Source organism: Carassius gibelio, chromosome A7, assembly GCF_023724105.1.
Source record: "Carassius gibelio isolate Cgi1373 ecotype wild population from Czech Republic chromosome A7, carGib1.2-hapl.c, whole genome shotgun sequence".
In the NCBI taxonomy this organism is placed as follows: Eukaryota; Metazoa; Chordata; class Actinopteri; order Cypriniformes; family Cyprinidae; genus Carassius; species Carassius gibelio.
Window position 1 is genome coordinate 31,399,607 of NC_068377.1, and position 13,352 is coordinate 31,412,958.

A 13,352-nucleotide genomic window follows, 5' to 3' on the forward strand; every position below is an offset into this window, starting at 1 on the left:
AGCTTTCGGAGAGTCGTAATAAGGTCATGTAGATAATCATGTTTGTGAGATTAATTCATTAAGTCCTACAGCTTAGTTCAAGTCAGAAGTGGAATGGCTTATATTTCCTGTGTGACAGTCTCTGTCCCTGCACCGCTCGTGTTGTTCAATAATTGAAGTGGGAAATGATTTGAAAGGATACCTCAGAGGGTTTGTGAAGAACTATGGTCAATTTCATTTCATCAGTCCTCCCATGTTCCCTCATTTCACTGCATCTCTCTCACTTAGATGATGGCGATGACATTGGGGAGACATTGGACAGGGACAACCTGGGGAAAAAGAAACGAGGCCCTAAGAAAAAGAAAGAGACGAAAAAGAGAGACAAGGACAAGGAGGGGAAGATGGCCAAAGCACGCAAGCGCAAAAAAATAGTATGTCGTTCATGTGTTTTCTATCTTAATGTTCAAATGCATCTTTTTCATTAAACTTTAATTTAATATTTATTTGCAAACCGTCAATTGACTATTAATCAAATTACAATATAATTGCAGTTAGTCATAAATATCAATATTTTCTTAAAAGAGCCCCTTGAATGGAAAAATTATTAAGATAATTGCACTAATGTATTATTATATATAGTTATTTATTTGTTGTTTTTTAATTAATGCAATTTTGTGATAGCTCTAATTTGTTCTTAAGCTTGATTTTACTTTCGCTGTCTCTTACAGGACAGTGACATAGAGAGAGACTCGGAGCCAGACTATGCCATGAACTCTGACAGTGCTGCCAGCGATTATGGAGGAGAGAAGAAAAAGAAGAAGAAGCACAAGGACAAAAAAGAGAAGAAAACCAAGAAAAAGAAAAAAGAGGATGAAGACAGTACACACGAAGAGACCACAAAGGTTATCCTTTAGCACTTTCAATGCCTTTTCTTGCACTGTTTCCCATCAACTTTGGTTATACAGGTTGTGTGCCTCAGGGCGACGTCCTGGGGCTATTGTGTTTTCCAGTCTGGCTACCAATAAATTCACTTCTTTGAATTAGGTTGTTACTTGTAGAGGTGAAACTGAAGACTGAAGTTGATCATTTGCACATGTTTCTAAGGGTGCTTTCACACTTTGTTTGATTGCCTGATCCGAACCCGACTTTGATTGCTCCCCCCTCCCTCTGCCCCAACTGGACTGTTTTCATATTATTTTATTTAGTTGGGAAGATGGTGTACACATCATCCAAACGTACCGAATGCTGACATCAGTCGTACCCGAGTGCACACCAGAAGGGTGAAAAAGCCCCCTTAGGCCCTGATCACACAGAAAGTGTTTTATGCAGTGTTTTTGGTTGGGAGCAGCTCGCGCTATAATCCTTTGATTAGACTGACAGGACAGCTGATTTGGTGGTTGCCTAGCAACATAAGAAAATGGAGCACACTGCCCTTTTTTAAAAGTAATTTAAATTGTTATCGGGGCTTAAGTCTTTCCAATTTAAACATTCAGGCATTTTAAACGTACCGAACACTGACATCAATCAAACCCAAAGAAACGTCACAATATTCCACATATAATCAACTCCAGTCCATCAATTAACAACTTGTGAGGAGAAAAACTGTGTTTGTAATAAACAAGTTTATCATCATTTATTTTTTAATATTTTTTCATTAACTCTGTCTTCTTACAAAACACGAGTACCAGCTACAGCAAAACAAGAGTTTAAAAGAGTTAAGACCCATAATAAATACCCTTGATTTGACAAAGCATTCATAATTAAATTCTTTAAGTGCAAGGGCCAGTGGATGTTTCCCACTGTCTCAATTTTGATATTTTCAGAACTCATGATTTAATGGATTTTAAAATAAATAAGTTAAATAAACCAAATAAGGAACTTTGAAATTTGAGATTATGAATCCAAATTGTAATATTTCAAGTAATGATTAGGATTGTTTTTAATCAATGAGTTAATTTGTTAAGGGCAACCTTAGGGTTAACACTGAAACAGTATCAAGATCAACTAGTAAGAGCTGAAGCATTTTAGGGATAGTTCACCCAAAAATGAAAATCCTGTCATCATTTACTCACCCTTCATTTGTTTCAAACCGGTATGATTTCTTTTTTCTGCTGAACACAAAAGATTATATTTTTAAGAATGTGGGTAACCAAACAGTTTCTGGTCCCCATTGACTACCATAGTATTTTTTGAGTATTTTGATGAGGTTTTTTTCATACTGTGAAAGTCATTGGAAACCATCAGCTGTTTGGTTACTCACATTGGTCAAAATATCTTCTTATAAGTCTCAGCAGAAGAGAGAAAATTCATGCAGGTTTGGAACAAATTGAGAGTGATTAAATGATGATAGAATTTTTTTGCTGCACTATCTCCTTAAAGGTACAAGTTGTAGGACCTGCCACTAGAGGGCGCACCATCAAAACAATAACAATCGCGTGGTTTCATGACGCTAAGAAGGAGCGTGGAATAGGGCTGCACGATGTGTCGTTTAAGCATCGATATCGCGATGTACGAATCCACGATAGTCACATCGCAGGATGTGTGATGTAGGCTGTCGTAGTTGATCTGTTATTCATTAACTGTATGGGCCAGCTGCTCCCCAGCCCTTGACGAATTCGATTTGCGGATTAATTGCACAGCTTAACCATCATAGAGTGAAAGTTTTGACAGGGCAGAGAGAGAGCACGTGCGAGAGAGAGATCGAGAGAGAGTGCGAGAGAGAGCACGCGCGTGCAAGAGAGATAGAGAGAGAGCACCCTCGAGACTGTGCTCTACTCCCCCCCCTCCCTCCGGGGGGGACCGCTCACAGGGACCTGTGGGAACCTGGGGGTAGGACAGACGAGGCGAGAGAAAAGGAGATGGAAGGAGGAGCGACAGAGATGAGAGAGGGAAAAAAAAAATTCTGGTTCCCAGACGCACTGCTGCTCGGCCCTCCACCAACTGGGTGATCTCCACCGCGGTGGCACTGGACGGCCCTCGGCCAACGGCACGACACTCCTCCGGTGGACCGCGAAGGCTCCTCCGGTTTTGGGCAGCCAGCAGGAGTCCCCCGTTCCCTGCTCCTCCCCGTTCAGGCGGACGGCAGCAGGCTCCGGCTCTCTGGCGAACGGCTCCGACTCCTCCGCTCCCTGACGGACGGCAACCGCCCCTCCACATCGTGGGCGGCCGGCAGCTTACTCGCTCGTCCCCGGCAACTCACTCCAGCCCACCGCCTCGAGCGTACATGGCGGCACACTCCTCGCCAGCTCGATGGCACCGCGGATTCACCACAGCGGCGAGGGATCTTCAGCAGCGCGTCCCTCCTTCTCCCAGGCTTTGGCACCACTGTAATAATATAAAACTTCCTAATTATCGGGAAGAAGGAGGCGGGAACCGGCGCACAATCAAACATCATTTTAATTATTCAAAATAAACACAAAACTGCGCATCAGCCCCTCACGGACGACTGATGAGCGCAAATAAAACGCAAAACATAAAATAAAGCCCAGGCCTGCTCCTCTCTCGTCCTTCACTGTCGTCGCTCCAGTTTTATATCCTTCCATCTCCTACGTGGGACTCGAGACCGGCGGTGGGTGCGCAGAGGTGTCGTTGATTTCCCAATCATTCCACCGGCCTCACTCCTCATTCCCATGTCCCTCGGCCCCGCCTCACTCGTCACAGTGTCTTTGCATACAAAAACCTTGGTTTTCACACATTCCTGAACCCATATGCAAATACACAATCAGAGGTTCTCGCACTGAAATGAAAGATTGACAAGTACAAACAGTGACATGGTGTTTCTAGCTGTTGCACGTCCACGATAATGTACAAAACACCTAATTGCTGATCCAGTTAACATGTAGTGGAGTCTAGGGTGCAGATGTTTCCAGATATTTATAACCCATCCTCACCATGACAGCCATATGATGAAGCTTCTCTTCTAGCCGGTAGAGATGAAAACATCGGCCCAGCTGGCAAGGGAGTGGGGACTGGAGGATGTCGATCACACATTCACAGAAGAAGATTACCGCACACTAACTAACTACAAAGCCTTCAGCCAGTTCATGAGGTACTCACCTTCACCAAGGGTTTCATATATTGTAGTTCCTTTGCAGCAACATTTCTGTATTAAATGTTTGATCTTCTGCAGACCCATGATTGCTAAGAAGAACCCAAAAATCCCCATGTCCAAGATGATGACAATTCTGGGGGCCAAATGGCGAGAGTTCAGCTCCAATAATCCATTCAAAGGCTCGGCAGCAGCCGTCGCTGCTGCTGCAGCAGCCGCCGCGGCAGCCGTTGCTGAGCAGGTCTCTGCAGCAACAGCCTCCCCTGAACCTCCGCCTCAGCCACCACCACTTCGCAAGGCCAAGACCAAAGAGGGCAAAGGTAAGAGGTCACAGTACAGGAGTACTCAGTACAGGATTTGTTAATTCGCTTCAAAAATCAGCATCAAAAATGTGTGTTTTTTAATACACTAATAACTAATAGATAACACCATGATTTCCCCCAGCTGATTAATCACAGCACATTAAGACAATGGTTTTGTATACGTTTATTGTTGTTTAAATATGCAAATGAGGCACTACTTAATTAAATATGCACAAAGAAATCAGAACTCCAAATCTGATAAAGTCACATAAAGAATTCTTGTTTTCTTCAAAACATTTTTAAAATTAAAAAAAAAAAAAAAAAAAATCAGTAACTTTATTATTTAACTAGTTCCTTTTTTGTGGGAGGGCCAGTGAATTTGTTTTGTCAGGGCATGTAAAAATTTGAACCATAGGCCCAATCGGGCCAGTAGAAAGAAATCCTTACCCTGCATGCTCCTATCCCATATTTTTACATTAAGGTTACTTTTGACCTCATTTAAAGTTAATATTTAAAACCCTGATTTAATAATGTTTTTAAAATGTAATTTAAAAAAAATCTCAAAATTAGATTTTTGTTACAGATTTTTGTTTTAAGTCTTTTATTTTGAATGCATCTACACAAAATACTGTTTAATTTTAACATTGCCTATTCATTGGCTATCCACAGGCCCTGGCTTCAAGAAACGCAGTAAGAGTCCTCGTGTCTCAGATAAGAAGAAGCCAAAATCCAAGAAAATGGCACCTCTGCGCATTAAACTGGGAGCGCTTGGTAACAAGAGGAAGAAGAGTAGTTCGGTGAGAGTTTGTGTGCAATATGTGTGCACATAAATGTGTGTTGGGTGCAGTGGTTGTGTTTGATCATGTGTGTGGTTGTAATGCAGAGTGAGGAGGTGGATGAAGATGATTCTGAGCAGGAAAACTCTAGCGTTCACAGTTCTTCAGTCCGCTCTGACAGCTCGGGACGGGTCAAGAAGAACAAAAGGGGTCGCCCAGCGAAGAAGAAGAAAAAGGGTGAGGCATTTACTTTTCTTTATCATTATTCTGGATTTGTCTTTAAAAATGTACCCTTGGATGTATGAATTAAATCAAGAATCAAAAAACTCCTTTTGACATGAAAACAAGACTAATCATACACAGTTTGTTCATTCATTGCAATTAACCTTTCTTGGTTCATCACCATAGAATTGTGGGTAAGTACTAAAGATTATCAGCCGTAGTAGTTTGGATGCACACCCTTAATGTCATTATATACTCATGGTGGAGTTCTTTGCTTAGGGGAAAAAGAAGTTTAAATACCTTTGCTTCGTTATACTGTTAATGAAAATGCTGATGCTGCCCATGTTGCTGAGAGTGACGCTTTTATTGTCAAAGAAGGCGGAGCCCCAAAGAAAACCTGTCTGGTGCATAATCACCTCTAATCAATGATAGTCTGAAGGTGTTCACCAGCCAGAGCAAATTGTTCTTGCAAGTTTGCCAGATTTTGTGAAAAATTATGTCACATAATTCTGTTCTTTGTTTTTGTGTGAAGTATATCAGTGCCTTTAATGATTAAAAATAACTTTTAAAATCTTTTGAATGCATGGAAATTATGCATCAGAGGGTTAAAATCTCTCGCTCTCTGCTTTTCTACCAGTGCTGCTGGGTGATGAGGATGGCGATGGTTATGAGACTGACCATCAGGACTACTGCGAGGTTTGTCAGCAGGGAGGAGAGATCATTCTGTGTGACACCTGTCCTCGAGCGTACCACCTGGTCTGTCTCGAGCCTGAGCTGGAGAAAGCCCCCGAGGGCAAATGGAGCTGCCCTCACTGTGTGAGTCACCTCCACCCAACCTTACAGAATTACAGACATCATCTGATACATTTTCTGCATTTATTTTAAAATTAGAATCATTAATAAACATCAAACAAAAAATGTTGGCTTGGATATAGTATGAGATAAATCATAACTTTTTTTCAGTTTGTTGTTCCCCTGTTTAAGATCTTCAGATTGAGCTTTCCTAGATTCATTGTCATGAAAGTGCATGTTTTTTGTTTTGTTTTTGTTTTTTCAGGAGAAAGAAGGGATCCAGTGGGAAGCGAAGGAAGAAGATTTTGAGGACTTTGAAGAGGAGTGTGATGATGTCCGGGATTTGGAGGCAGGGCTGGGTGGAGAGGAAGAGGAGGATGATCACATGGAGTTCTGTCGTGTGTGCAAAGATGGAGGAGAGCTGCTGTGCTGTGACTCTTGCCCGTCATCCTATCACATTCACTGCCTGAACCCCCCAATGCCCGAGATCCCCAACGGAGAGTGGCTCTGTCCACGCTGCACTGTGAGTAATGCTCCACCACTGTACTGCCAATTTTAGGTCAGAAACCTTAATGTTTATTTATTTATTTTTTGTATTGAAAGTGTCTTGAAAACAGTACCCCCATCAGTTAATACTTTCTCATTTTCAAGTGTCTTAAATGCTAAATTTACACAGTTTATTGTTTTCCTCATGCCTCAGACCCAAACATTCCATTTAAAACTAAGAATTAAAACTATGATAATAGAAACACAAACCATTTAAATATTTATTGTGAAATAAATGACTTATGGGATTGCTGACCTGTAGTTGTGGAGTCACCATTGACAAACAGTTTTGGCCCTTGAAAAGTTGTTTCAAAAGTTAGCGTACTTGGTTACAATGGAGTCCATGGAGAGCATGCTTGAGATGAAATATGAGACATGTGATGTGTGAAGAAGAGACGGAAATTCAAGGTAAATATCATGAACAGATTTTTATTGTCATTTTTAGTCAAGCTGTAATGTTGTTTAATTAAGGAAAAATGTGTGAAAATATTATTTTACTATGGGTGTTTAGAATACATATCATGCTAGTGATGAAAGAAGTTGTTTTTATTTTAAAATTAGGACAATCATCCTGTATATGTGTGTGTGTGTGTGTGTGTGTATATATACAGTATATATATATATATATATATATATATTTGAGGTCACCAAGTTTTTAAATAATTTTATACTTTTATTCAGCAAGGCACATTAAATACATCAAAAGTTATAGTAAAGAATTATTAAATTATTATTATAATTTTTATAATAAATACTATTTTTTACAGACTTTCTTTTTATCAGTGAATCCTGAAAAAGGGTATCACAGTTTCCACAGAAATATTGATTTTAATATAAATATATGATTTTAGATGTGCTTAGCTGCGGTAAGTGAGTCGAGTTACTTGTAGTAATTTTGGTTTGGTGCAAAATTATTGTGGTTGGTTTTGTCTTTAGTGATTGTTTTGTGATTTATATGGTTACTTAAGGAAAAGAGACATAAGCTTGCGATTTTTAATTTGTAATTTATACTTTGCAAATTAATGAATGATTGTCTTGTGGAAGTATGTAATATGATCTGCAACTTCTGTCATCTGTTTTTTAGTGTCCCCCAATAAAAGGGCGAGTACAAAAAATTCTGCACTGGCGATGGGGTGATCCACCACCCCCTGTTCCTGTCCCTCCACCCCCAGACGCACCCCCTGATGCACCGCCCCCTCCGCCTATGAAGGGTCGTCCAGAGAGAGAATTCTTTGTAAAGCTAGCAAGACAGTCCTACTGGCACTGCACCTGGATCACAGAGCTACAGGTGCGAGAGTACGACAGTGTGAGACAGACAAAACTGTTCAAGGATGTGCAGACATTTCCCGTATCCATATCTGTCCTTCCTCAGCTCGAGATCTTCCACTCTGTGATGTTCCGGAACTATCAGAGGAAAACAGACATGGATGAGCCACCCAGTCTGGACTATGGCTCGGGGGGAGAGGAGGATTCTGGGAAGAGTGAGAAGCGAAGGGCCAAAGACCCTCAATATGCCATTCTGGAAGAGAAGTACTACAGATATGGCATCAAGCCAGAGTGGATGATGGTGCACAGAATAATCAATCACAGGTGTGTGTTTTTTGTTTTAATCTACTGCATTATACTGTATATACTAATAATTTGTACTGTCAGAATATTACATTTGATGTATTTGTGTGTTTGAGCACAGTGTGGATAAAAAGGGCAACTACCACTACCTGGTTAAATGGCGAGATCTGACCTATGACCAGTGCACCTGGGAGAGAGATGAGCTGGACATCCCTGAGTTTGGTCCGCACAAAGCGGCGTACTGGAGACACAGGTACAGTTATACATGAAGTCACCAAGGTTATGATTTCTTGCAGAATCATTGTTTTCTAGCAGCGTATATTATTAGATGATGGAATAAGCAGTGTTTCAGTTCTTTTTTTCTCACAGGGAGGAAGTGATGAAGGAAGACCCAGAGAAGCCAAGGAAGATGAGGAGGAGAGAGGAGAATGATGATGCTCCAAGCACGCCTGTTAATGACGTTAGTGTCACCCCTGTCTTTTATTCCAGTGATTCTGGAATAATATTTTTAAGGACAAGTATCATTTTTACTAAAATCTGTGGTTTCCCGTCAGGTGTTGTAGTGTTTACTAGAAAGCTGATGAGTTGAATCAGGAGACATATAAAGTGTGCAGGGCTTGCGGACAGGTTTGAAAACTCCTGGTCAGAATGGCGTTCCCCATTTGTTTTTAGCACCTGATATTTTTTTAAACATAATATATAATAACATTTTTTAAAATAATATTGGTAATATCCTGAAGTTAAAATAAACCATGCTGCTGCTAGACTAGCGCTTCTCAACCAAGGAATGATGAAGTATTTAATTTATTAAAGTATTAATATTTTAAATTAAGAAGTTAAGTGACGTGTGGCCAAGTATATAATAATAAATAAAGTTAATAATAGATAATATTAATATAATATTTTAGTAAATTAAATTAGTATTATTTAATATGTTATTCATAATTTAACTTTAAATTAAAATTCTAAAAAACACATTAAATCATAATTTGAACTGAAATCATATTTACCCCCCCCCCCCCCCATAACTATTGCTGTATTGATGAACATAGTTGGAATCACAAAATGAATTGTGATTGATACATTTAATATGTGTATATATATAATTTGAGGCCTAACAATAACTGCTGCTTTCTTCTTGGTGTTGGGAACACATACAGTGCTGTGCCTGTGCGAAGCTATATTTAAATTATAAAGATGTTGAGAAAAAATAAACATAAAATTCCAAATGGAATAAAATGTTGATATTATTTTGAAATAGTAAAAAGTAAAAAAAAAAAAAGTTTCCAGTAAACCTAAAGATTTTGATTAGCTGGTTCAGGTGTTTCATTAGAGTTGGAGCTAAATGCTGGCCTTCCAGGAGCAGGGTTGGGCACCCCTGCTTTAAAACTATTGATTTGTGTAGCATACCACATTTTGAAAGCCACTCTTTTATGTTGTTGATTAATTCTTTATCTGACTATATTTGTTTTCTTGAACTGTCTATCTACCTGTCAGCAGCCCACAAAATTTTCAAGATTGCTTTATTCTTTCCTTACACCTTTTTTCTGCCCACTGCCTATTTTAACCTCCTATGATGTTAGATTTTTTAACTTTTAAGGCATACAGGATCACCTTTCTCTCCCCTCTTTCTTCCTGCAGCCGACAATCAAGTATGAAGAGCAGCCAGACTTTGTGACAGAGACGGGAGGTACATTGCATCTCTATCAGCTGGAGGGGCTGAACTGGCTGCGGTTCTCCTGGGCTCAGGGAACAGACACCATCCTGGCTGATGAAATGGGCTTGGGCAAGACCATCCAGACTATTGTTTTCCTCTACTCACTCTTTAAAGAGGTCTGTGAGGGCCAGGTCACAAAAGTGAATGTTAAATGACAAGTGATCTTTTGAGCCTCTCATTATATTGTGTTCTTCTCTGTCCATTTCTCTCTGCAGGGACACACTAAAGGTCCGTTCCTGGTGAGCGCACCACTGTCCACAATCATTAACTGGGAGAGAGAGTTTGAGATGTGGGCTCCTGACTTCTACGTTGTCACTTACACCGGAGACAAGGACAGCCGGGCCATCATCCGTGAGAATGAGTTCACCTTTGATGACACGGCGGTGAAGGGAGGAAAAAAAACCTTCAAATTACAGGTGAGATAGAGAGGAGATGAGCGCTGGGAGGTGGTGAAATGCAAAGATGGACAATGTGAGAAGGAAAGTAAAAAAGGGGAGAATAAGAGGAGCCATATTATGAGAGAAGAGGGAAAGGATGTCATTTGGTGCTGTAAAAGTGACTTTTCTCTAACCATTATTTTCATTTTCCCTCTAGAGAGAAGCTCCCATTAAGTTCCATGTATTGTTAACATCCTATGAGCTTGTGACCATAGACCAGAACGTCCTCAAGTCCATTGAATGGGCCTGTCTTGTAGTGGATGAAGCCCACCGCCTCAAAAACAACCAGTCCAAGGTACACTGATACTAATATTTGAATTTATCTTACAATAGTTTCTGATGACAAAGCTGAATTTTCAGCAGCCATTACTCCAGGCTACATGTCACACCATTCTAATCTGCTGATTTGTTGCTTAAAACAACTTTTCTTGTGCTAATAACTGTATTTGTGAAAACCTTTATACAAATGTATACAAATTTACTCCCATTTGGAAACTTCATTCAAAAAGGTGTAAAGTAGTTTGTGATTGGCTGCACATAATGGTTTCATATAGGGATGTGCCCGAAATCTAAATCTGAATTCAGAAAGGCACAGAAAATGAGTAACACATTCTATTGAGCCCTTTAAGGGACATGGTTTGGCTTGGTTAGTAAAGCATCTTGTATATTTCCAGTGAAGTGAAAACTGATGATGTTTTGGTTTGTTAGTTCTTCAGGAGACTGAATGACTACAAGATAGACCATAAGCTGCTGCTAACAGGAACTCCACTCCAGAACAACCTGGAAGAACTTTTCCACTTGCTCAACTTCCTGACGCCCAACCGCTTCAAGTATGACCATACACATAAAAAAAAAACAGACCATAAAAGATGCAGAAAAAGAATTTGGCTGATTATGTTAAATAATGCAATGATATGCATTTTTAGTGTCCAGATACTTTTTGACAGACAAGACACTTTTTAATGTCTTGTCAACACAGACATGTTTCAATACTCTAATTAATTTTACTGCATCGCTTTATTTCTGTCCCTCAGTAATCTAGAGGGTTTTCTAGAGGAGTTTGCGGACATCTCTAAAGAGGACCAGATTAAGAAACTGCACGACCTGCTCGGCCCACACATGCTCCGGAGACTCAAAGCTGATGTGTTTAAGAACATGCCGGCCAAAACTGAGCTGATCGTCCGAGTGGAGCTCAGCCCCATGCAGAAGTAAGTCACACAACATTGATTTCATGAACAAAATGTGTTATTTAGTATCAAGATAATTTAAGATTGTTTAAATAAATTTCTTACTGTGCATGCTAGTTTATTTTCATATGTTTTTATGTGCACACTGTGTATAAACAGAAAATACTACAAGTTCATTCTGACGCGTAATTTCGAGGCGCTGAATTCTAAGGGAGGAGGGAACCAGGTGTCTCTGCTCAACATTATGATGGATCTAAAAAAGTGCTGCAACCACCCCTACCTCTTCCCCGTCGCTTCTGACGTAAGAATACACACTGTATTTCTGACAGCAACAAAAAAAACTTTTCATTTGGATGGAGTTTTCACTCTTCTTGGTCCTATCTTCGACTGGTGCTTGGTTTATTTAGGTAGTGTGAAATACACAATACTGCCACCTGCTGTCAGAAAATGTTATTCGAATATTATTGAAATGTTTCAGATTTAGTTTATTGCACAAGTCATACATAACTTAAAAATAAATTAAAAGTTTTTGTTGTGCATGTGTGTATCATAGGCTGTCTTGCTGTGTTACAGGAAGCTCCCAAAACACCAAGTGGAGCGTATGAAGGTTCAGGTCTCACTAAGGCTTCTGGGAAACTCATGCTGCTGCAGAAAATGCTCAGAAAACTTAAAGAGCAAGGCCATCGAGTGCTAGTGTTCTCTCAGGTACAGACACACATTAAAATACTTTCACTCAACCTGTATTTTATACATAAGAAGCTTTTCTGTATTTGTTATCGCATGAGCTCCCAAATTGTGGTTGTTTAGTGCCCCCAGGTGGTGCACAGCACAAATTTGGACATGTGAAAACATTGCAACTTATAAAGGTTTTTAAATAGTGTTTAGTTTTATATATATATATCATTTCTGCTCCATTTTCAAATTCTAATAGTTACAGTGTAACATGGAGCTCATGACAGGCTAGGTGGTACTTGGATGGTCTAATTTAATCAGATATGGTACTTGGTCTGAACATTTTGATTTCATTATGTTTTACTAGATCTTATTTATTCTTACACACTCTGTTTCCCCCTCAGATGACCAAGATGCTGGATTTGCTGGAGGATTTCCTGGATTATGAGGGTTATAAGTACGAGCGAATTGATGGAGGCATCACTGGAGCTCTCCGACAGGAAGCCATTGACAGATTTAATGGTAAGAACAGCTCACCAGGCCTTTATATTTTGTACATAAATTATCTGAGTAATATTTCTGTTTGGTGTTTTGGATACAGCTAGAGAATTAGCCAGAGCAGTGATCCTGTGGTGCTTTCAGGTGATATATGACACGGAAAAGTATACTATAACACTGGCGTCTAGTGGTACTTAGATGGTCTGATATGAACAAGGGTGGTCTGGTTTGAAATGTTTGAGACCCACTGAGTCAGGTTTAGTTTTAATAACTATTCAGATGCCATGGCAAAAAAAATCACAATTTCTGACTACTCTCTCATCCCAGTCCAAATGTTGATGATTCATGTGAATTTAGAGAGGGATTTTTATTTGTTGGTAAGACTTATTCAATTATTGGAGCAATTGAGTTAGTTGTTTTCAGATGTGGAGAAAAATCTATGCCAAATATTGCATTTCTTATCTTAAAATGGCAGTTGATTAATTTTATTCTTGGGCAAGAAGAACTTGACATTTACAAGGGCAAAATTACTTGAGAACAGACATGGTTGTGATGTTATATCTCTGTTTAAACCATTTATAAAGTCTGGAATCATTGTTAAATTTGA

General features: G+C 39.7%; 1 protein-coding gene across 6 annotated transcripts in view; it reads left to right on the plus strand.

Moving 5' to 3' along the window:
* LOC128017202 (chromodomain-helicase-DNA-binding protein 3) overlaps positions 1 to 13,352 on the plus strand; it is a 46,077-nt gene that overhangs the window by 2,125 nt on the left and 30,600 nt on the right. For all 6 annotated transcript variants that reach the window (XM_052602465.1, XM_052602467.1, XM_052602466.1 and 3 more), the window contains exons 2-21: positions 268 to 410; positions 708 to 881; positions 3,903 to 4,027; positions 4,109 to 4,347; positions 4,999 to 5,126; positions 5,213 to 5,342; positions 5,965 to 6,143; positions 6,385 to 6,642; positions 7,750 to 7,953; positions 8,038 to 8,255; positions 8,356 to 8,487; positions 8,604 to 8,694; positions 9,876 to 10,067; positions 10,167 to 10,367; positions 10,546 to 10,683; positions 11,097 to 11,218; positions 11,423 to 11,596; positions 11,735 to 11,876; positions 12,149 to 12,280; positions 12,652 to 12,769. In XM_052602465.1, the coding sequence (XP_052458425.1) occupies positions 268 to 410; positions 708 to 881; positions 3,903 to 4,027; positions 4,109 to 4,347; positions 4,999 to 5,126; positions 5,213 to 5,342; positions 5,965 to 6,143; positions 6,385 to 6,642; positions 7,750 to 7,953; positions 8,038 to 8,255; positions 8,356 to 8,487; positions 8,604 to 8,694; positions 9,876 to 10,067; positions 10,167 to 10,367; positions 10,546 to 10,683; positions 11,097 to 11,218; positions 11,423 to 11,596; positions 11,735 to 11,876; positions 12,149 to 12,280; positions 12,652 to 12,769 (3,240 nt within the window). The remainder of the gene's footprint in view (positions 1 to 267; positions 411 to 707; positions 882 to 3,902; positions 4,028 to 4,108; positions 4,348 to 4,998; positions 5,127 to 5,212; positions 5,343 to 5,964; positions 6,144 to 6,384; positions 6,643 to 7,749; positions 7,954 to 8,037; positions 8,256 to 8,355; positions 8,488 to 8,603; positions 8,695 to 9,875; positions 10,068 to 10,166; positions 10,368 to 10,545; positions 10,684 to 11,096; positions 11,219 to 11,422; positions 11,597 to 11,734; positions 11,877 to 12,148; positions 12,281 to 12,651; positions 12,770 to 13,352) is intronic.